This window comes from Taeniopygia guttata, chromosome 3 (genome assembly GCF_048771995.1).
Source record: "Taeniopygia guttata chromosome 3, bTaeGut7.mat, whole genome shotgun sequence".
Lineage (NCBI taxonomy): Eukaryota > Metazoa > Chordata > Aves > Passeriformes > Estrildidae > Taeniopygia > Taeniopygia guttata.
The window spans coordinates 75707529-75729691 of NC_133027.1; the positions used below are offsets into that span (position 1 = coordinate 75707529).

At 41.5% G+C, this 22163-nt stretch overlaps 1 protein-coding gene across 2 annotated transcripts in view; it reads left to right on the forward strand.

The window, feature by feature from the left end:
* The first annotated feature begins 2372 nt into the window (after nucleotides 1–2372).
* The window catches only part of PDE10A (phosphodiesterase 10A), a 341642-nt gene continuing 321851 nt past the window's right edge, over nucleotides 2373–22163 (forward strand). Inside the window, exon 1 of one of the 2 annotated variants that reach the window (XM_072926053.1) lies at nucleotides 2373–2927. Coding sequence is in view for 1 of the 2 variants with exons in the window: in XM_030268402.4 (XP_030124262.1) it covers nucleotides 3934–4024 (91 nt within the window). In the remaining variant the exon portion in view is untranslated. Of the gene's footprint in view, nucleotides 2928–3739; nucleotides 4025–22163 lie in introns of those variants that run through there. The other variant, XM_030268402.4, reaches the window with a different exon arrangement.

The window sequence follows — 22163 nt, forward strand, 5'->3', positions numbered from 1 at the left end:
CTTCCTCCTTCTTTCCTGTTGTACATATGGCACTTTGTGACATGGTTTTAGTGAGCATGGTGGTATTTGTCAAAGGCTTGACTTGATGATCTTGGAGATCTTTTCTAACCCTAGTGATTCTCTATGTCAAAGTCTTTTAACTAAGGAAAAGGCAGTGATTCTCATCTTGTAGTAGTGTTTTCTTTGTAGTGCAAAGAAATTTTTAAAACAAGTGCTAGAAGTGACTGCATGGAAAGCTTTTCTTTGGTAACATCTAATAGAGAGGATGGAATAAAATCCCAAAGGGATTAGTTAGACGTAGCTTGGCTGGATACAACCTCAGAGATTATTGTTTGTGGATTTATCTTGTTCACCCCATACCCTCCCCCCAGGAGATGATCTATTCCATCCCTGATTCTATGATACTATAATGAAAATATGATGTGTCATCAGGCTGAACAATTTAGTGGAAACTCCTGTGAAAAGGCAGATTTTGATGGGAACTTCCTAAAACACAGATGCAGAATAATACATCTTATTTTGTGATAGATATATTGTGAACTCTGTGTGCTGAATGGGTGGGGAAAAAATCCATTTAGCAATGTAGTACTTAAGATGAAATGAAATAGAACATCACATAGGATTTCCCCCAAAACTTGACAAATATGTACAATTCTGGACTCTGTAAATTTTCTGAGTGTCTTGCTGACGGGATGTGCTACTAGGTCACCAAAACCTCTAAAAATGATACACAGAAATAAACACCTTGCTAAACCAGACTGTGTAAGAAAGCAAGCATTTCCTGCTAATGATATGAAAATCTCCTCCTTTACTATGCATCCAATCTCACCGAAGCTTTGTGTGGGCGATTGTCATAGAAGATATCTCAAGGGCCACCACAGGTACCAAAATTAACGTCCATGCTAGCAAGAGTCTTTATGCCTCCTCTCTCCGCTTGTCACTCCAGTTTGCTGCCTTTTGCTTCTCACCAAAATAAACTTGGAAAAGAGAAAGAACCCGGTACCTCGTAGGTGCTTTCAGCAGCTAGCGAACCTGACTTGGGCTTGCAGCGATACCACTTACATCACCGGTATCTACAATTGCTCTAGCAAGAATGGCTCAATGGTTTGGGCAAGTAGCCAGCCACCTACTGCTTGAAATCATCTGGAGACCAAACAAGCCCTGCCCTTTGAGGGGACGCAGAAGGAAAAATCTGGACAGCAAGTGTGGGGCTGGGGACGCAGAGAGCAGACAGCAGCACTCAGGGGGCACCTCACACAATGACCCCGGCCTCACTAGCTGAGTGCGGATGGCGCCGCAGCCACCCGGCACCGCAGTCCCCGTACGGCTCGGTGCGGGAACGAAGGCACGCGGCTGGATCGCGATCCCCCAGGACCTCCCGTGTCACGCCCGGCCTCTTCTCCGGCGGGGCGCGGGGCAGGGGCTGCCCGCTGTCGTCCCCGCCCGGCTGCGGCGCGGCGCGGACACGCGTGGGCCGGCGCGGGCGGGCGCGGCGCTGCCTCCCCCGCGGCGGGGCCGGGCGCGGTGCCGGCGCCCGCTGCCCCCGGGGAGCTCCTGCGGCACCCGCGCTCCCATTCCCAGGGCAGGGCTGGCTCAGGGGAAGCGCCGCCGCCCCCGCGGGGATTGGCAGCCCCGAGGTGCGGCCGCCCCCGCGCCCGGCAGCGCCGCCCGCCCGCCGCCCCCTCCCCTGGCTCGGCAGCGCTCGGCGGCGCTCCCCGCACGCCGTGCAAGCTCACACTGCGAGACTGGGACCCCGCGCGAGGAGGAGCCCCCTGCTTCGCATCGGGGTCTCTAAATTCTCATTTCTTTCTAAGTGCCTTCCAGTGTTCAGGAAAAAAAGAAATTAAAAAAATCCTTGCACCCTAAACAGCAAGAAATTGCTACTAAAGAAGATCTAACCATACACCATAAACACTTCAGCATGTACCCGAGGGGAAATATATTTGGAAAGATGGGGGGAGGGCATTTATACCACCCAGCTTTCATCAATGCCTGCTTGAAGAGAGACAGAAATAATTAAGGGGGAAAAAAAATTCCTCCCCTCCCCCCACCCGAATAATCATAATATATTGAAATTTCCCAAAGTCTAGTCAGCTGCAAAAAATAAATGTTTTTGGTGCTAGAGGATCATGTTGCAGAAGCGTGTGACTGCAAAACCTAGATTCCTTTCCCTGTTTCCCCGTGTCTTTCCTTAGGTGTGTTTTTAGCATTATTATTTGTTTTGGGAGGGGAAGAATCATCTTCGCTTCAGTCTCTTGCTAGAGGTCCAGACTGCTTACGTCTGAGCGCCCCTTATCATTTCAGTGAATGGCAATTGCAGCCTTGGTGCTGTTATAGCAATGAAGCTACAGACGTCATTGCCTCCTGTTGGACGTGAGATGTGTCCAAGCATCAGCCCCTTTTGCTTAAGAAAAACTCTTTAACTTCCACGCAGCCGGCAGGCAAGCTTTTCTAAGATCCTGTGGACCCAACGTTGTATTGATAGAGTTATATATTTTTATTTATATATACATACACACATACACAGGTGTGCATGTGTATGTGTGTAAGTACGTATGTATAGAGAGAGACAGATAAATTAAAACCGCAGCTATACTGCAAGCTCCTCTAAAATTTCCTGCTCGTCAGAGTAGCTCTCTGCATCGTTTTGTTAAATACAGCCCGGCGGGAAAGCCATCATCAATCAATTTCGGGTAACAAGGAAGACTTGTTGAACACCTTGTTCTCCAGACCCCGGGAAGATGCTGGGCTGCTGGAGCGTGGAAGAGCCAGGATTGTGCCCTGAACTTCACCCACTTGGCAGCAGCTATTCCTAAACAATTTCCCCTCTCCTCCCCTGCCTGTTTGCCTCTCGGACTGACTGAGAATCTGCTCTTTAAAGTTGATCTGAAGGGGAAAGCAGAGACGAGCTTGTGCATAGTTTGGGGGTAAGTTGTGTCCTCTCCCCCTCCTCCCCCCCACCCCCGCTAACAAATACCCTCTAGCAAGCTTTGAAATCCGCCTGTAAAGGGGGCAGGTCGGGGGCGGCGGGGCCCCAGGGGAGGGGCACATCTTGTTCCCAGAGCCGAAAGGGTTACAAAGGGAGCGAGAAAGCCCGGCTGCGGGGGTACTGACTCCGCGGCGGAGTTTGCGAGGTGCGAGTTCCCGGTGCCCGCTGCCAGCCGGTTGCGGCGCTCCGCAGCCCCGCTCCCGCAGGTGCCGGGCGGGGTGGCCGCAGCCCCCGCCGAGCCGCCCCTGCCCGCCGGCAGCCTCCGGGGAGCCGAGGATCTCCGGCTCCCGGAGCACATGACCCCTGCAGGGAATTTTGCCTCCCTGCACCTGCAGGCTCTTCTCATCCCTCCTCCTCTGCTGCTGGTTTTCTTTTTAATCCCTACATTCCCCCCGCTCTCCACACGCTACCACCCCACTTCCAACTCCCCCCCCCCCCCATCCATTCAGCTTTTACATCCCCCCCCCGCCCCATTTTTTTTTTTAACCAGAAGGAATCCCAGCAGAGGAAAATAATATCAATCAGCTCCCTCCTTCCTCACCCCCCGCACCTCCCCCCCCCCCCCCCCCATAAAAAGGAAAAAAAAAAGCACCACCTGCTAACATTTGGAAAAGCAGCAGAGGACTATTACCTCTATCTTTAATTTTCACTCACACACTCAGATGAATGAGCAAGGAAGGGAGAGACCTCAACAGCCCCTCTAGACGTGGGGCTGAATTGATGGGATTGTGATTTGTAGGATTTCTCCACTTAGTCCCTGCCTCCTACTTGCTCTCCAGCCACTCCAAAGTCTCTTCCCCTCTCTTTAAGCAGCGATTTCTTTCAATCTCTCTCTCTCCCTCCCTGTGTCTCTCTCCCTCACACTCTCCCTCTCTCTCTACGTACACTCATCTCCCCGGAGAGAGAGAGAGAGAGGAGAAACTCAACTCCCAAACACCGACCAGATGTCGAAGAAACGCAAAGCCCTGGAGGGCGGCGGAGCCCCGCTGCCCCCCGAGGACCCCAGAGCCTGCTTTGGGGCCGGCGAGGAGCAAGGTAGGGCGGCGGAGGCCTGCAGGTGGCCGGGCGGCTGGCGGCCGGCAGCCCAGCGCAGGGACGGGCCCGGCCGGCCTCCTGCAGCCCACCCATCCTGGGGTGACTCGGGCGCTCAGGCCGGGCCGCTCCCACCGCCGGGAGCCGAGCTGCGGGGCTGCTCCACCGCTGCCGCACCGAACTCGTGGACGGGGGAAGGGGCCGTGGGAGGGTGGCCGAGGGGAATGGCAGCTCTGCCAAGCAGTCCAGTTTCCCCTTCCCCACTGCAGTTTGTCACTGGCATGGGCACAGCCACGGTGCCTCATTGATTTGTGGCTTGCGTAGATGGGTTTGCGGTGTGCTCCTAGCTGGGGCAGCGAATGAGCCATAGGCACCGAACATACGCTGTGGCTTTGCGTGGGTCCAGTTTCTTCCAGCAAGCCCCCGTCCCTGGTAGGACTTCAGTTGCATCATGCTGGGGCTTCAAACGCCCGCCGCTCTTGTGGCACACTTTGCACCAGCTAAAGTTGGTTTTGCTGTAATTTTCAAGCTCCAGGTATTTGTGGTGAAAGCTGTTCCGCACTTTTTGACAAAATAATATGACCGTAGTAGCCGCATGGTGTAAAATCAGCTGTGCACACAAGTGTGAGGGAGTTCTGCAGCCGAATTTCTTGTTGTTCAGCCAGCCCAGTGGGTTCCCTTCCTTTGTGTTTATTTTAACAGAGTGGGCCTAGATGAACCAAGCTGAGCTACAGGGCTTTGGGCTTGTGGCTGTAATGCAGGGAGGAGATGAAAATACTGGTTGGATTCAGAGGAGTGTTTCAGGCTGTTGTGAGTGGCTGTGGTGGGAGATGGTGGGTGTGTGGTGGGTTCAGAGATGGTGTGAGTGTGTCTCTGTGCATGCTCGAATTCAGAAACGTGGTGTTTTTGCCTGGGCAGGTGTACACCAAGCAGGGAGGGATAGCATGAGTGTGTTTTCCAACATGGAGTCTGTGGCCCTTTTAGTAAATGATGTGAAAGATCCTAATGTCACAAATCACCCACATCGTGAAATTCCCTTACCACCATGAATGTGTCTGCTTTTGCAAGGAAATATTTCCAGCACAGTGGTTGGTGTGTTCTTCTGGTTTCATTAGAAATGAGCACAGAAATTCACCATTTCTCTCAAAAGATATGGTTTAGGGTTTATGTTGGTTGTTAATTGCTTGGCTCTCCCACAAGAAAATAACATGTTTATATTGTCTTGCCATTTCTCTGCTTAAGACTAATCTTGACATGGGAGGGATATTTTCAGACCCTGTGAATGACTTTATATGCATGACAGCATTCAATGTTTTTGCAATGTGGAATTTTGCTGTTACTAATCTGGAAAATCTTACCTCTTTGTCATCAATAGAGGAGGTTAAATACAGAAAGGGTATTCAGCAGAGATTCAGCATTCAGAAAGTTTGGTATAGATTACATGTAATTTTAATTTAAATATATGCCAGTAGTGGGTGTAGAAGCACCTTTCTTGTTATTGTGATGCAGTGATGCTTGCCTGGTAAGAATTTTTTTTAAAATTTTTTTTTAACTCCACAATAATATTTTCTGTAACACATCTGGTTATGTAACAAGAAACAGAAAACATAATATAACTTTAACACAGGATTGTTCTTTTTTTTGATTTCAGTATACACAAAACAAATGAAATGGAGAGTGAAAAAATACTTGATAAAGTATTGATGTGTATTTAAAGGGAGTAAATTAGGTATCATTTTTCTCATAAGGGGACACAATGTATTTTGTAAATTAGACAGACTGAAAACTTGTGCTTTGCATGTAGATAATCCAGGGTTTTGTCTTTTCTATTGTAGTAAATAATGAAATTAGACAAAAAACCCCGTAGTTTTATTTCTGAGCTTAAATATATTTTTGTGAACTTCTATTCTGTTTATTTTCTTCCTCCTATTTTACAAGAAGGAATGTTGCTTGTTAATTACATTGTCTGTGCCTATGTAACTGTAGAAACCATTAAGAGTGTGCAATGTATCACAGTCTTGTAGGGAATGTATTTTTGTGTAAGATGGTGGGTGTGAGACTTTCTTAAGGCATGAGATGGGAAGGGTTTTTTTTTTTTTATTAGGCTTAATAAAAAAGCATTTTACTATGAAGCATTGTGGTCTTACAGCAGGTTTACTACCTCTGGCATACTTGCTCAATTTGGAGGGCAGGTGTGTACAGTTTGCCTGGAAGTATGGAGAAACCATGTAACAACTGGGGTTTAGTGTTAAAATGTGTATGCATTGGGAGCAGGGAGCCAGGGAAGGCGAACTGGACATAAGAAAAACCAAGGGAAGAAAAAACAGAGAGCTCAGATTTCTGGAGGCTGCCAAATCCTGTATTCCTGCAGAAGCTGAATGCAGAAGCCCAGCTGTCCTCAGCTAACGAGGTGACTTCTTTCAGTGACAGAAGCATGAATGAGTGAGAGCCTGGATGCAAGTCTGCCATCGTATTCTTCTATGTTACCTGGTCAGGTGAGAGCAGGTGTTGCTAACAGAGGAGTCTCAGACCCTTTTGAGGGTCTGCACTTCTGTTTTTAAATATTAAGAGAGTGGAGACTAATACTTAGCTGCTCTAGGCTGTGCTGGATATTTGGCCAACTGAAGTGCGCACTTGCAGAGTTTCATTCAGCTCTTGTTTATCCTCACTTGGTGAAGTTGTGGGTGGATAGACACTATGTAGGCCACAATACAGATTTTTCAAACTTCCTTGGTGTGGCTTTGTTTTTATTCTCCTTCGAAGTATTTTATGAAGGACTCTGTAATCCATACTGTAACCTTGCCTTTTATTGTGCGGTCTGATGCCATATGTTTCAGCCTCACTGGTGTGGAGAGGAGATAAGGGATGAGGCTTCTCTGTATCTCCCATCTTCTCAGCACCAACAGCCTGAACCTCTCTGTCTGATTCAAGTCACTTCAATGCTTCACCTTATTAACGGGGAGGCTCATGAGGCTCATTCCCATAATCTCCAAAGACACAGTGGCATCTTTTGGGGAGAATTCAAGTTCTTACTTGTGCTGAATTGCTTCTCAGAGGTGCTCCTTTCTTTACCTTGATTGTCCATGAAGCTTAGGGTAACCACATTGGTTTCTTTGTACCAATTAAAGTGGCAGGAATTCCAGCAAGGCTGACAAGATCCTAGAGGAGAAATGAGATAGGCTGTTCAGTGTGATACCCAGCATGGAGGAGGTGGGATTTGTCTGTTAAAACTCACCTCTCTGCACTCCCTTTATAGTCAGGAAGCAGAACATTTCTAGGGATCAATTCATCTCTTCCTGAAGTGGAAGTCTACATTTAGTCAGCAGAATCAGATCTGAGAAGTGCTGTTTCTGCCAATTGAATATAAAAGTAGTCCAAACATCTAGCATGAATGTAGACGGCTGTATTTCAGCAGATGACTCCTGACTTTTGACCAGATCTTTCAGGCTTCAGTGCAAGTCAAGTGACAAAGATATTTTTCAGCTGAATTTGAAGCAGAGGACTTCCCTTCTGGAATAACCCTTTTGCTCAAAATTGTAGCACAAAAAAACTGAAGAAGGGTCCTCTTTCTGTGAATTACTTTTTTCTATGAATGTGTTGAAAGCTAGTGTAGAAGATGTGAAATCGGAGGGTGTTGGTTTAAAAATAAACAAATAAAATATGGACAGTTCTCAGGACCAAATGCAATATGATCTTGTGCCTAAATTATACAGTAATGCTGCTCACAATTTTCCAGCTTTTTCTGAATAGAGTGCAATTCAGCATTTTGGAAATTTTCTTGCAGAGATTTTTGAGCATGATCGATTTAAGGAAGTAGTAATCTGTAAATTCTCATTGGACTGCTCTTTCTCATAGTGCATTTTGTATGAAGATAAATAAATGCATTTCTCCCACTTCCCCTGTGGTCCAGTTGTTCAAACGGTCTCTGTTGTCACAAATATGTTATAGTTGAGAGTTTTCTGTGCTTTACAAAACTGGTCTCTAAAGAGAGAGTTGTTGCAAAACTCTTCCAGAGACAAAGTTGAACTCCTGTCTGCCCACAAGTAACTTTTAAGATGTGATTACTTTTTTTAATTATTTCAATGGTACTGACCATTTACATAGAAGTTAATTATGTGCATAAAAAAATGTTTTCTAGATTTTGATGGTCTTAGCTATTATTAATCAAAGGCCTCTTGAGGGTAACTTCTATGCAAGGGATACTTCCCTAGTAATTAACAAGGGAAGCAGTTTATACTTAACTATTCTCTCTGACTAACACTTGATGATTTGTGTGACTGCTTATCATTCACATTTGTCTTGATATTTGGTATTAAGTTCTGATTATTATTAAATCTTAATTGGGGATCATCAGACACAGGAAACCAGGTTCTGTCATGTTATTGAAGGCTTACATCGATATAATGACAATCAGAGTTGCACCCAACTTCTGAATTAGAGTTTTCCAAATACTGTCTTCCCAATACAATTAGCTAGAGTATTTATTCCATTTTTTGTTTTGTTAAGCAAGTGAATACCATGATTCCTTATAGCTCTGAACACTCTAGTTGATATTCATGTTTCTCTGATGCAGGTAGAAAAGCGAAGCAGTTCTTCCCTAGGCAGTTCTTAACTTGTGTGTATGATTTGTAACTTCAGTTTCTCACATAATTACTTTTGTCCATCCTCTGTGTCCTAACCATTCTTTTCTTTCCACTTAGCTTCTGATCCCTGAAACAAGCAAGCCTTCTCTGGATCATACTCTGGAAGATCTGTCTAATCAGAGTTAAGGTGTTTAGTGACAGAGGCTTATGTGTTTGTGAGGGCATGAGAAAGGGAAGGGAATTATTGTATGGCTTGGGTTTTGTGCCAATACTGTAATAACACAGAAGGAAATGATCCTTTCGACTCCATTCATAGGAAGAAGTTTCTGTCACCAGAAAAAAAAAAAAAAAAAAAAAAAAAGACTAAGGAATTGCATCAACAGCTTATTAAGTATTTTGTTAATAGAAAAGAAACCGGGCTTTCCAAAGCTGATTTACTGATAATTTATGTGTTTAATTTTTTTTTTTTTTTAAGCTCTTACTTCTGAGACAGTGAAGTATCTGTCTTCCAGATGCTATGAACCATCTACGGGATCTATCTTTTTCAGAGGATCAGATTTAATATGCTGAAAAATATGACAGTTTTATCAACTTACTTGAATTGATGTGAAGCTGCAAAACGAGAATGGTGGAAAAATGTAAAGCTAAGGAGAATTTAAAATGTTTGGGAAGAGAGACTGGGGACAAGTATATGTGCTGTTGTTGGAACAGTGTTGTAAGCGCTCTCTGGAAAAAATACCTTCCTCAGACCTTGCTGCTGACATGTCTTCCCATCCACTGTGTCATAAAGACTGTTGAGAAGCTTTTCTTTTCCCACTTGTTTTAGAGAGGTTGTACTAGTGTGTGCCTCATTGTAAGTTTATGAGCCTTGTTTGAAGTAAAATACAAAGGCCAATGCTTGAGCATTATGCTGAGTTGGTGTTTCCATGTAGACGGGGCCTTTTCTGCCCAGCAGTGCAGTACTGCCTGGTACAGCTTGGTCTTTAGCTGCTGCTAGTAAGTCTTGAGGTCACTACCTGCATCCTAGGGGAAAAAAGCTATCCCAGCTGCCATGAGAGGCAGAGCCATATGGAAAGGGGTGATATTTTAAGTACCTGACGTAGTTGCTTTGGTTGGAAGGTATGACTTATGGGGGAATTGCCAACTTGCCCTATAAATAAATTTATCCAAACATTTAAGAAGTGGAGATGACTTTTTAATTATTTGTGGGCACTTAGATATTTCAGCTATGCTGGTCATGTAACATGAATGGTAAGGCTATAAAAACACCCAGTGAGACAGGAATCGTAATTTCAGAAAAAAAAAAGCAGTGAAGAAGTCTCCTGAGTAGCTATTAAAAATGGTGCTTTGGTTAAATAACCAGAATTTCAAGGACAAACCTATCTTGAAGCTTTGTGATAATTGTATGAGGCTCTGCTTTGGGTTCCATAAGATTGCAGAGTAGCTCTCATGATGATGGTTGCTGTAGTCTCATTTCCATCTGTGTGAGGGAATGTCCATCCTGGCTAGCCCCAGTCCACAGATGGTGATACTCCAGTGTACTAGGAAGTGTTAACTCAATGTAGCAGCTGTTGTTAAATGGAATCAAGTTGTGCAGTTGGCTGTGTCCATGCCTGGTTGTTGCTTTCTCTCTCTGCCTAGAGAGGCAATGGGAAAAGGGCAGCTCTGAAAATGGCCTTCAATGAAGAGGTCCTCCTGACTACACGATGAGTCTGTGTGGCCTTCCAGAAAGGACTAGGACTAGTCTTTGGAGAACCTGGTCCTCAGCTGGCCTCAGGTGCTCCCCTGATCGGTCAGGTACTGCCTGGGAAATGGAGAACCCTGGCTGACAGAGGAAGAAGACCCTTGATTTGGGACGCCTCCTCACACTTGAAGAAGAAGCTAAATAGGGAGGGCAGCATAAAGGTGAGAGAATTATAGAAGAAGTGAAACAAAAAATGTAAAAGCTTTTCAGGTATCCTTTAACTTCTGGTAGAATGAAAATATGTGTGAATCTCCTGGATTTACTAGGAATGCATTGCATTGTTTCTGTTGGGTTTTTCATAGCCATTTTCCTCCTTCTACAAACAAATAAATGAAGTTGCTTCCCTGTTCCTGGTCAGCAAAGGAAAGTGCATCTACCCTTACCATGATATGTGTGAGGAAGAGTCCTGGTCCTCTGTTATAGTGTTCACATTTACCTAATCACTCTGTGTTGACAGGAGGATGAGTTATATTGATGATATCACCTTGGATGGTTTCTGAACATATCTGAGTCCAGTGCTTCTATGAGGGAAGGAAGGAGAAGTGCAAAAGGCAAGTGACATGAAAATGCAGATTTATTTATTTTTTAAAGGCATTTTATTGTTAATACACAAGAGTAGAGACTCTAATCTCTAATAAAGCACTTGTTCATTAATGAAGTCATTAAGTGTTTTCAGCCTGTGGCCCTAAAGTTTCTGTACTATTTGAGCATAATCCTGTTTTTAAGTTACTAATGATAATGTAGAAAGCTTGGCAACTCAATGAGCAACAGTTGTGGCTTTATGCTGGAGGAGAAGAGAGAAGCTGTCTGGGTGTGATGGGCTAGAATACCAGATGGTTTGTGCGTTTATCACTTCAGTCCCAGTGTGATGGCTAAAAATGTTGATATTTAAGGTGTGCCCGCACATTGGGCAATTGAGCTTGTGCTCCTAAGTCCATTCCTAGTATGTCTAATCACATATGGAATGAGCTGTATTTCAGGTGTCAAGCTTTATAAAAGCCACTCAAACTGTGTTTTACTTGAGTACTGTATTAGAGTTGAGGGGGTAGCTGGTAATGGATTGATTCTGACATTGTTTTTCAGTTCATGTTGGGCCCAGATATAATACGGGAAAGTTAAAACCAATACAATATGGATAAGAGGTGGAGGAGTCATATATGATAGCACTATAAAATAATAGTTAAAACAAATAGCTCTTTTCTCATGGTCATGATTATGCCTTTGTTTTAGTCTTACGTAGCTGCTAGGTTAGAGTAACATATCTGACTGTTCTATATGCAATTGGGATGCCTTTCTAGGCTTTGCCCATGCTAAGAATGATTTATTTTCCCCTTTTACTGTTTATTCACCTGCATTTTTTTCTGTTATACTTCCTTTAGTATAGATACAGCCAACATTGACTTATGTAATAATTATTATTAAGGCTTTGCAGATCTGCCCTGTATGTTGTTAATCACTTTCTAATGTTATGTTTTGGAACTAAAGATTGCAAATTAGTAAGTTCAGATGGTACATCTCTGTTTTAACAAAGTTTAGTCCATGCAAGCTCTCCAGCTGTCTTCGGGGAAAAAAGCTAATGACTACAGGTGGGCTTCAACTTTTTGTTACCTGGCTATAAGTGGGACCAGGAGCATTCACACCTAGAGGCTGTATAAAAATTATTTAATCAGTGGTCTTCCTACTGTTTTTCAGCTCTTTTGTGCCATCTATATAAGAATGCATGTGTATTTCTAGCCTCTTTCAAGGGCCAACCTAACACAGGTTCCCAGAGCTGCATTGTGGGAAGTCTTATCTGGGAAGAGATAACTATAATAGGTTTACGTGCCTGCAGAGCATGAAGAGTGTCCTCAATTGTGTGGAGTGAGCTGAGGACTGTTCTCTCTTCTTCATTGATCTTCCTTGACTTCTTAAGAACTTCAGTAATTTCTTGGAAACATGAGGAATGTTGTGCAGGCCAATTTTTGCATTCGTTAACTCCAGCCCCTTGCCTACAGCGTTTTGGAAATGCTGGTGGATTTTTTTGTTTCTTTTGCTTGATTCTCTTCACATTACTTGATGAACTGCAGCATTTTCTTGCAGTGAAACTTCTGATTCCAGGAGATGGTGCTGTGGCCCATGTAGGGTTTTGAGTCAGGTCATGTGGATTGCATTAGGTTCTGATCATGGTACCTGAAAAAGGCATTGGGTGCTCCCAAGATTTTCCTTGGCAGGACTATGTCTTGTTCCCTTCTTACTCCCAGGTAACTGGACAGTAATTGGGAAAAGGCTGTGCCTCACTGGTTTTTAAAGGCAGAAGATAGGTGGCACTTAACCTTTTTGAAATCATTAAAGAATTATAGCAGTCATTTTTGGCTGCGAAACTGCAGTATAAGCAGTGCTAATCCTAAAGCATTATATATTTTTAATTTGGCATTATAACAGGCTAGGATAGGAAGAAAAGAAAATTGTAAAGCTTAACATGAAGGAATATTTAATTTTTATTCAGGAGACTTTTTGGCAAAAATCCCCTGGATCTGCACAGAACCTACAGATTTAAGATGTCTTTGCACAGCCAGAGGCTGAGATCATGGCTGTCTAACTACAGTTGAATAGTCTCATATCTGCCAAGTTTAGCCTTAAATAAATAAATGAATAAAAGGTCATGCTTCATGCTTTGTTCAAACTCTTGAAATGGTTCTAACTTAATATTCTAGAGGATAGTGACCTCCCTTTGAAGATTCTGTCCTCCTGCTCAAAATCCTGCATAGAACCAAGGAAGTAGCTGTATAAATGAAGCCATGAAATGTCTGAAGGTACTTTCTAGAATCCCTTTTAAATGATCCTGGTTCAAGAAATATGCTTTTCTTACTGCCAGGAGCGCAGTAAAGTCAATCACTGGAAATCTATTAGTTGTGGGCAATTGCAAGCACGTTACCCAACATTAACCCACAAAAAAGAAAATTAACACAGTTCAGAGTAGTTCTTGCCAGAGAAAGATGAACAAATAGGAGCAGAAGCTGAGTGGGAAGCTTCTAGCAGCAGGAGGAGGGAACTGTAAAGATCATCTGTTCAGACATGGTTTTTTATTTCTCCCCCCCGCAACTCCCCAGGTATCTCTTTCTCTCTCACTCATGATTTTAAAGACACAGATGCAAATACACCTAATAGCTACTGTGAAATCTGTAATAACAATCAACTAGCTAGGAGGCAGTTTTCAAGGACCACTGTGATTGAGGATAATGTTTTTACAATGAGGTCATGTCCAAAGGCAGCCTCAGCTGATGGCAAGCTTGTACTTGAGCCCTGAATAAGCACCTTGTCTTGCATGGTCCCTGCCCCAGAGAGGCTGTAATCTAATAAATCTGGCACACACATCTGGCTGTATTTTTTAAATTGCTAATTTTATGGGTTTTGGGTTTGTTTTTATTGTGTGTTTGAAGTTAATGTGTTCTTCTTTCTTTACTACTGTCTACTTACTTATCTCTTCTCTTAATACTTCAGCAAGCCAGTTTTGTCAAAACTGCTTTTTTTTGACTCACAGAAGTACTATCAACTTGTGTGAAGATGAACACGAGATCAACAGAAGGGAAGCAGTGAATGGGGCAGAGTGTTTTTTCTGGTAGGTCTGCAAAGAGAGTAGGAAGCCTGGTCTGCTTGCTCTTGTCTTTTCCTTTATTCAGTTTTCTCATACAATTTCCCTTTTCCTCAGAAATGCCAATCTCTGTGAAAGTTCAGCATCTGTGCTCTGTGACACTGTCGCTGTTCAAATTGCAGGATGGGGAGGAAAGTACTCAAAGGCAAACAAACTCAAGTAGGATTTGGCCAGAGTTTTTTGCATGGATACCTGCAAGCCAAAAGCCAAGAAAAAAATGTCTTGCCATGTGCTATGTTCATCGACATGGCAAACCACAGAGTGTCTCTCATAGCATTTTGTGAGCTCCAAAGCAATGAGCTGTGTTTCCAAGTACCTACAGGCACTTCAGGTCTTTGCAAGCTTGTTGCGATTCGGCTTGACTGACACCAGTTAGTTTATACAAATTAAAATGTGAAATAGCTCATGACTCTTTCAGTATGGGAAGATGGTTCTTTGCACTGTGTTACCATTTGAAGGTAACTCTTCACTGAGTTCAGTATCCTATCTCCTTTTAATAAAACCAAAAGTCATTATTTTTAAAAGTAATTATGTTAGACATATATAAATTCTTTTTTGATTAACCTTTCTGTTTGAAACTAGGTTTATTCTAAAATAACCAAATGTTCTTAGTATTTTAGTCTGCTGTGACAAGTTTTTGTACTACCCCGTAAAAAGAGAAACTCATTAACCCGTTAAAACACCTTTCTGGGGGTACTTAGACACACCTTTTGTTTGCCATCAGAGAGTATTGTTTTAGGGTAGTTGAGTTTTTGTTTATTTTCTGCTGCCCACTAAATATAGCCTAAGGGAAACAAAACCAAATTCCACTTGGTCATCATGAAGAATGGTTTACTGGTGTTTTTTTTTTAAATTTTTTTTTTTCTTGAGTGGTTTTCTGTTTTTTTTGGAGGCAGTAGTGTTTGTTAACTATTAAAAAAATTACAAAAATTTAAAAAATTTTTGTACATTCCATGCAAAAGAATTTAGAAAAATATAATGGGCATGGATAAGTGTTACTGAGGAGGACACCAGTAAGGCTATAGTAGTATAAGTTTACTGTAGGGCTGTGTTCGACCAGTGGAGCTCTTTGCTGCTGGTTGTGGTGCTAAATAAAATGTGGAGGGGTTTTCAGCATGGCTCTTGAAACACAAGTTGAATTTTGTTCCTTGCAATAAAGAAAAAAAAAAGATTTTTATGCAGATTTATTGAGAGTAGAAATCCAGGAAAGAATCCAATCAGCTGTGACTTTGTTTTACAGCTTTCTCCACCATATTATCATTTTTTTGAAGTTGCATTATAACTTTTTTAGTTTTTATGTCTAAAATGATCCTCCAAATTCTCTTATGGAACACCGTCTGGGCTCTCCTCCTCTCCAGTTGTTCATGCTTAATTTACAAAATTTGAATAGTGCTACAATAACATATAAGCTAGTGATTTTCCTTAACAATTTTCTTCCTGTCATGTCAGGTCATCACTGGAAACTGCTGGCACAGCTCTGATTTTCAGTAACATCTAGTTCTCTTAAACTTTCTGATTTTAATAGAAATCAGAGACATTAAGTAAGTGCATAAAAGGGGATGCAAGTGCTGTTGAGCTGCATAGGTATGGTACCAGGGGCCTAGAGATAGAATATGTCTGGAGCATGGTATTTGTAAAATTTCAAAAGTTATTTCTGAAGTCCTGTTTTTAATACTTGTAATGATATGCCTACACATTATTAATATCAGGTTAGTTTTATGGGAGTTTTTTGTGGTTTTTGTTGGTGGTGTTTCTGTGGTTTGTTGTGTTCTTCTTGTAAGTAGTTTTTTTGTTCCTTGACTGTCAAGTTATGTCTCAGAAGACTCCACTTATTTTTATTTAAATTATGACCAGATATGATAGGTCTTATGTTATTATGACCAACCTTTCAGCTGAGGTCAGAAGTTATGAATGTCTTCAGATATTTCATCAGCTCAGCCCAGTGAACTTGGAAAAAGCAGATACTCTCTCTTGCAATCTGTTAATCACTGAAGAGCACGAAGACATCAGAGTGATGCTAAGTATCCCCAAATGTCTTTTTGCGCTGGCTACATGTAATTGTACTTGTACTCATCTTTGTTAGTTTTGTTTTTTCTGCTTTTTCATCCTGGTAAAAACTCCTCTTCCTCCTTCTCTTTCTAAATCTACCTTGCTTTCTAGAGCATGGACATCTTGTCAGATCTGGGACTTGGTAAGGAAGCAGTTAAGGAGTGAAGAAGGAAATGGGGATGAGTTTTGGTGTCAACTCCATCTCATTCTGTAGACTGAATTTTGCGATTTCTTATACTAGTTTGTTTCATTTGGGCTTTTTTATTTTGGAATCACTTAAGAGTTTGTCAGGCAGAAGCAGATAAGAAACACCAAGTCAAAAAAACCAAACTTGAATTATCAAAGTGGAACAGATGATACTTAGTGTGAGTTAAAGTTGTATTGAAAGTCTGGGAGAAATGGTTACAGGACTGGAGCAGGATATTGATACAGTTATTTGTAATTATAATTTTAAAAAATTATATGCTTGTCACATTGTCAAGTCTGAAATCTCTCTATAGAAAAACTGCTTTTCTCCCTGTTCTCTTTTCTTACTCCAGAATTCCTCTGCTTGACTATTGGATTGGTATTAGCTAACTACAGGCCATAAGTTCTCCATCTGCCAGAAGAGATACTTCTAGTTGCTGGAATCTGTTGATTTTTTTTTTTTTTTTTTGTTACTTCTTAAAATGGTGACTTCTACAAGAGATATAAATTTGGTAATTTTAGATATTATATTGATATTTAGCTATGTTTTCCAAATCTAAATTATTAAGTGCAATAATTTGAATTTTAGCATAGCTAGGAATATAATTTTATTTCCGCTATTCACTTCATCCTTGTTGATGTGGTACAGAATATGGTACATTAAATTAAGTCACATCCTTACATAGGGGAAATTGTTAAAGTTAGCCCAAAACAATTGGGCTCTACTTAACTGATCTAGAGCAACAAATGATGTTGCTTGGGAAAAGCAGTTTGAGGTGAACGTTCAATTATTGTTCTCAATCCTGCTTGAGCTGCTTGGCCTACTATGAATATTCTTGATGTTTAAGGTGATTAACTTGAATCTGGTGTGAGACACTAAGCAACAATTATTGAAATAAATACTTCCTTTTGAATATAGTGTGTAATAACCCCCATGTTTTTATTTAATAAGCTATTAAGGCATATGGATGTTTTCTGTTGTCTTTTCATGAAAATTTCACATTTGAAACCCATTACACATGTTGTGAGTGTTCTTTCAGTGCAGGAGGTAAACTATCCAGATTATTGTGAGTGGATTTCTTTCTTTAGTAGGACTTGTAAGCAGCCATGTTCTCTGCTTTAATTGTTTTACCTACAGATTAGTTTGGGAGTCAATTACTGTTTGAAAATCTGGCTTTGGAGTTGTCCAGAGTTTTTTTCCCCTTCTCTGGGGAGATTTTCTTTTGCCTCCAAAGTGGGTCGTTAATCTTATGGTAGCTTGAACAAATGCTTTTTCTCAAGGTTGCTGGCTTCTCCTGCTTCTTGTCTAAGTGACAGACAGTGAATATAAACAGACCCTTCCCCTTGGAAAATCCTTTGGATTGCCTTGAGGTGAAAGGAAGGGAGAGGTGTTTTTTTTGGGAGGGGAGGGAAGGGCAGGATTGTTTTGTTTTAAATAAAATGGACCTTTGAGATATGCTTTATGTTGTGTTTACTGGAACTATCTCCCAGCACTAGGATATACTGGAGGAGGATATCATCAGTTAAAGCACTGAACATTAGCTGTTTTAAGAAAATAACCTTTATTGTCTTTGTTTCCTTTGTGTTTTCACATGTGCATAAGGATCAAAGTAGCAGGTTCTGTCAGTGGTTAGTGGCAGGATAGCATTGGAAAAGAGAAGACTGAATGCTTTTCCACTTAGGTTATGTGGTTCTTATATTCTAAGAAGAGACCAAAGACAACAGCCTGAGAAATGTTACCTGGTGTTTCCTGGCAGGCTCACTGAACATCCAAGTCCTAGGTAGGAGGACCAACTTCCATGGTGTTCCAACAAAAAAAAGAAAAAAAAAATTGAGAGCATAGTTTCTTGTAAGTTTGTAAAAGGAAAAGGTTTTTCCTGATTTTTGCTGACTATATGGACCACTTGTCATTAATATTTAGCTTGAAGTTAAAGACCACAATCTCTCCACCTATAGAAGTCTGATTCATTGAAATAGTTCCATTCTGGCCTTTTCTGTTGGAAACATGCACAATTTGTCACTAGAAGGTTTGTGGACATCTCTAGGAATGAAGCAGTAGGACAGCGTTTGGGAGTTAGCCACTGTCCAACCATCTTTCATTGCTGGAATCTCTCTAGGGTAATTAATGGTCTCTTTCCTTTAAGGCTTACACACAATTGAAAAGTAACAGTTATTACAATAGATGGATAAAAAAGGCCTAAGTAGAATATAATGGTTCTTTTTTTGATAATAATTTTAAGAATCCTTGCTACTTGCTCAAGTTTTCTGTCTCAATTTAGTTTCTCCTAGGGCACAGACACTTGCTGCAATTAGGTGAGAGGTGTGTGGTGTGAAGAAAGAAGCTTGACATAAAGGAAAAAATTGAAACTAATTTCATTGAGGTCAGGGGTGGTCATGGAGCAGACAGGTTTCTCTATCCTGAAGTCTGCTCATACCATTGCATGTACCATTTGCTATATGTGCTGAAGACAGGCACTTCTAGGGAATTTGCATTCAGAAAAGGCTGCTATGCTTGAGGGTTTTGCTTGCCTAAGCTCGCCCTCTTTTGCAGTAACATCTAGTCTGCTGATGAGTCCTGCTGAAAGTGTATGGTTCCTAGACTTTTAAATGTTAGTTTCTCCACACTTTTCTTTCACTTGTTAATAAAACAATTTAATTGTCTGCAGAGATTTCTCGCCTGTGGCTCCATTTCCCAAAAGAGGGAGGTACCCCCTTTCCCAAAGTCTTTGCTGTAAGTCACAGCCCTAGTAGGTGACATTACCCCAAGTGCTGTACAAACAGAAATCATGCAACAATTTATTTTTCAAAAGGTAGGCAGACGCTACTCCCCCTGCCTTCCCCCTAACAAAGTGAATATTTAGGTAAAACTGGAATCTGGATCTATCTAAGCCTTTCTTAAAATGCTTGCCAACTTCATAATCTTTAGAAGAAAGCAACAAAAATCCACTATGTGTCAGTTCCTTTCTTAGGAGGGGATGTGGGCTTGGTCCATGCTATGTGCACCAAAAACTCTGTGGTTTAATCTGGAGACTTTTCAGTATTGAGATGCTGAGGTTTGTCTTTAGGCTCTCTCTTCAGAAAGGAATTTGCTCCAATTTTCAGGACTGGCATAAGCTCCAGTGTGGCAGTATCACCCTCAGAGGTCCTGAGGGATCTGTCTGGTACAAAAGATAGATGTGAACTTCTGTTCTCATTTGTGGAAAGAAAGAACAGTGGTTTAAAGAGACATTTAATTGGGAGACGTATTTCATAGAGTTTAATAAACACTGGGACCAATAGCAGCCTTCTGCACTGGTTATGGGGGGTACTGTTACATTCCCTGAAATGTTGAAAGTACTTAAGCCTTGCTTTTGATGGCATTCCTTCCAAGTGCAGCTTTCAGCAGCACTTCTGAGATCCCTAAAACAAGGTGGTCTTTTTTCTACTGTGTTTTGTCCAGCCTGTCATTTACACACCAAAGCTTTCAGGCTACTTTTAGGCCCTTCTGTTCTGAGACTGTATTTTGAGGGATTTTCCCCAAACAATACAATTGCTTCTTCCTTTTTCACCTGTGAAATGAAAGTACAGTCAGTCAAAGTTTTGAAGTGTAGGTTTCTTTCTTTTCTTCTGATGACAACTACTATCTCTTAAAAAAAAATTTCTTTGTGTCCATTTGCCTTAAACACTCACCAGTCAGAGACCAGAGAAGGGTGAAGTTATGAACGAAAAGGGAAATCTGTGGTGCTCACTGATCTCGGTGTGTAGTTTGTGGTATGCTGCCTGTTGCAAAACGTGTCTTGGCCCTGGCTATGCAATATCCAACCCTGGATTGCTTGAGGCCTGACTTCTGTAAAAAGAGGCAAAATAGAGCCTTCAGTGGGGCACATGGCAGCAAAAGGAGAAGAGATGGAGTGGAAAACAAATTAATATTAGGTAGGCAGCAGCAAAAACAATGGTCTATTTGTGAAGAGTGTATAGCTAGAAAGGCTGACTGGGGTGTCTAGGGTTGAGATGGGACATAATTCCTTGGCTTGGGTTGGGAGATTAAATAGTGACAGATGGTTCTCATGGTTTTCTGATGCAGGAGAAAGTATGAAGCATGTCTGTGTTTGTGTGAGAGAGCGCCAGAGCTTGGAGGATTGATTATGTGTGAGAAGCTTAACATGTGAGTGCAGTGTTTGTGTGCAAGCATGCAAAGGCAGGAGTGTTTGTGTCAAAGGACGTGTGTGAGAGAACTTGTCTAGTGGTGTACAGATGTACATGAGGGATAGTCTCATGTTGATGTTGTAGTAAGAGAGAACCTGAAACATATTTATGTAGGCTGGTTTTGTTGATTTTTTTTTAAGCTGATGTAACTTGCCTCACTGTAAAAACAGAAATGCTCCAAAGATGTATTTCCTTGCTGAAATGTTATTTTCTGCAAATATTACTAGTTCTTGAAACATCATTATTTTTAATAAAGCATTCTGTCATAAGACATAAAAATTTCTCTTCCTATATTTTAAAGTATGACGAAGCCAAGTTTTGCAGTACATACCTAAGGCATAACATATAGAAAGCACTTAATTTGTGGACCATTACAACATGCTTTGGGTCATGTTGTGGCCAAAGGCTATGGTTTAATTTACTAAAAAAGTATTGTAATCACATTGAAATGCACTTCCTGAACTCTCTTACTGTTGTTTTTTGGTGTGTTTTTTTTTTTTTTTTTTTTTTTTATGGCCTTTATTAAAAGTTTTTCTTTTAGTTTTTACAATAAGAAAACAGTCAAGCATGTGCATTTATTGGGCACAATGGACAAGGATCTGGAATTGCCAGTAATCTGTCAGATGGTAGTTCTATCCAGAGTTTTCCAGCCATGTTATGAAGTGTATATATTATTATTATTATTTGTTATTGTTGTTGTTGATGTAGTATGTAATTTAATTAGATTAGTTAGCAAATAAATATAAATCAAGATTTGGCCAATAGTGCTATGGCTTAAAAATTAATGTGGAGGATGATCAGATTGGACAAAAGCTTTATGACTGCTTTGCAGCTGTGCAGGTCAGTGAGAGTACTTTGGAAGAGCAAAAGCAAACATATTAAATTTGGACAAACTAAGAATAAGTCTTAGCAAAGCCAGTTTGATGTTATTCTATTTTCCTGTATTCCTTCTTGTGTGTTTTATCATCATTCTCAGATCTGCTCTGTTCTTTCTCCTCATTCATGGCCAGAGCATTAAACTTGTTCTGGGAAATCTTCTATGCAAGTCCCTAGATTCTTCTAGGTATAACACAAGCCATCCTTCAGAAATTGTTCTGGCTTGTTGTTTTTTTCTTTTCCTGCGGTTAGGGTTGGGATTTTTTTTGTTGATTTGTTTGTTTCTTATTGTAGGGCAGCCTTTGATAAATTTTTGCATTTATGACAAGTTCACTGCAGCAAAAAATAAATCTATGAGAAATTGAAACTCCATCCTAGTACAAAGAGTCTAGTTGCAGACATTAGTGTAGGAGCAGTTTATTGGGAATAGGAAACGGAACATTTTTGAAGGATGGCCTCACTTTGGCTCTCAGCTTACTGAACACATTGTAAACTTTTTAATTCTAATATATGTAAAAATAGTGTGCCAAGAACAGCCAGAGAGTGAGAGGTGTTGAGCATGAAGTTAGGCTATTCTTTTTTTAACATATTCCATAGTCTGACATGTCAGGAGAATGTGTTCTGCCACAGTCATACTGCTCCCCAGTCAGCATTACCCTGCAAAGCGGGGAAAATCATTCAGTGGGAAACTGCCAGGTCAGAGTTGGGTGTGATGGAGAAGTCACCTGGAGGGGTCCATAACTGCTGTGTGCCTCAGGAGTGTCCTGGCATGCTGCTTGGAACAGGCAAAACAGTTCCAGCAGGAACTGGGAAAATTTATTCTGTTGAGAGGTAGGAGGAAAAGTCTTGATTGTTCAGGGACAGAGTTGATGCTGGACAGCAGATGTT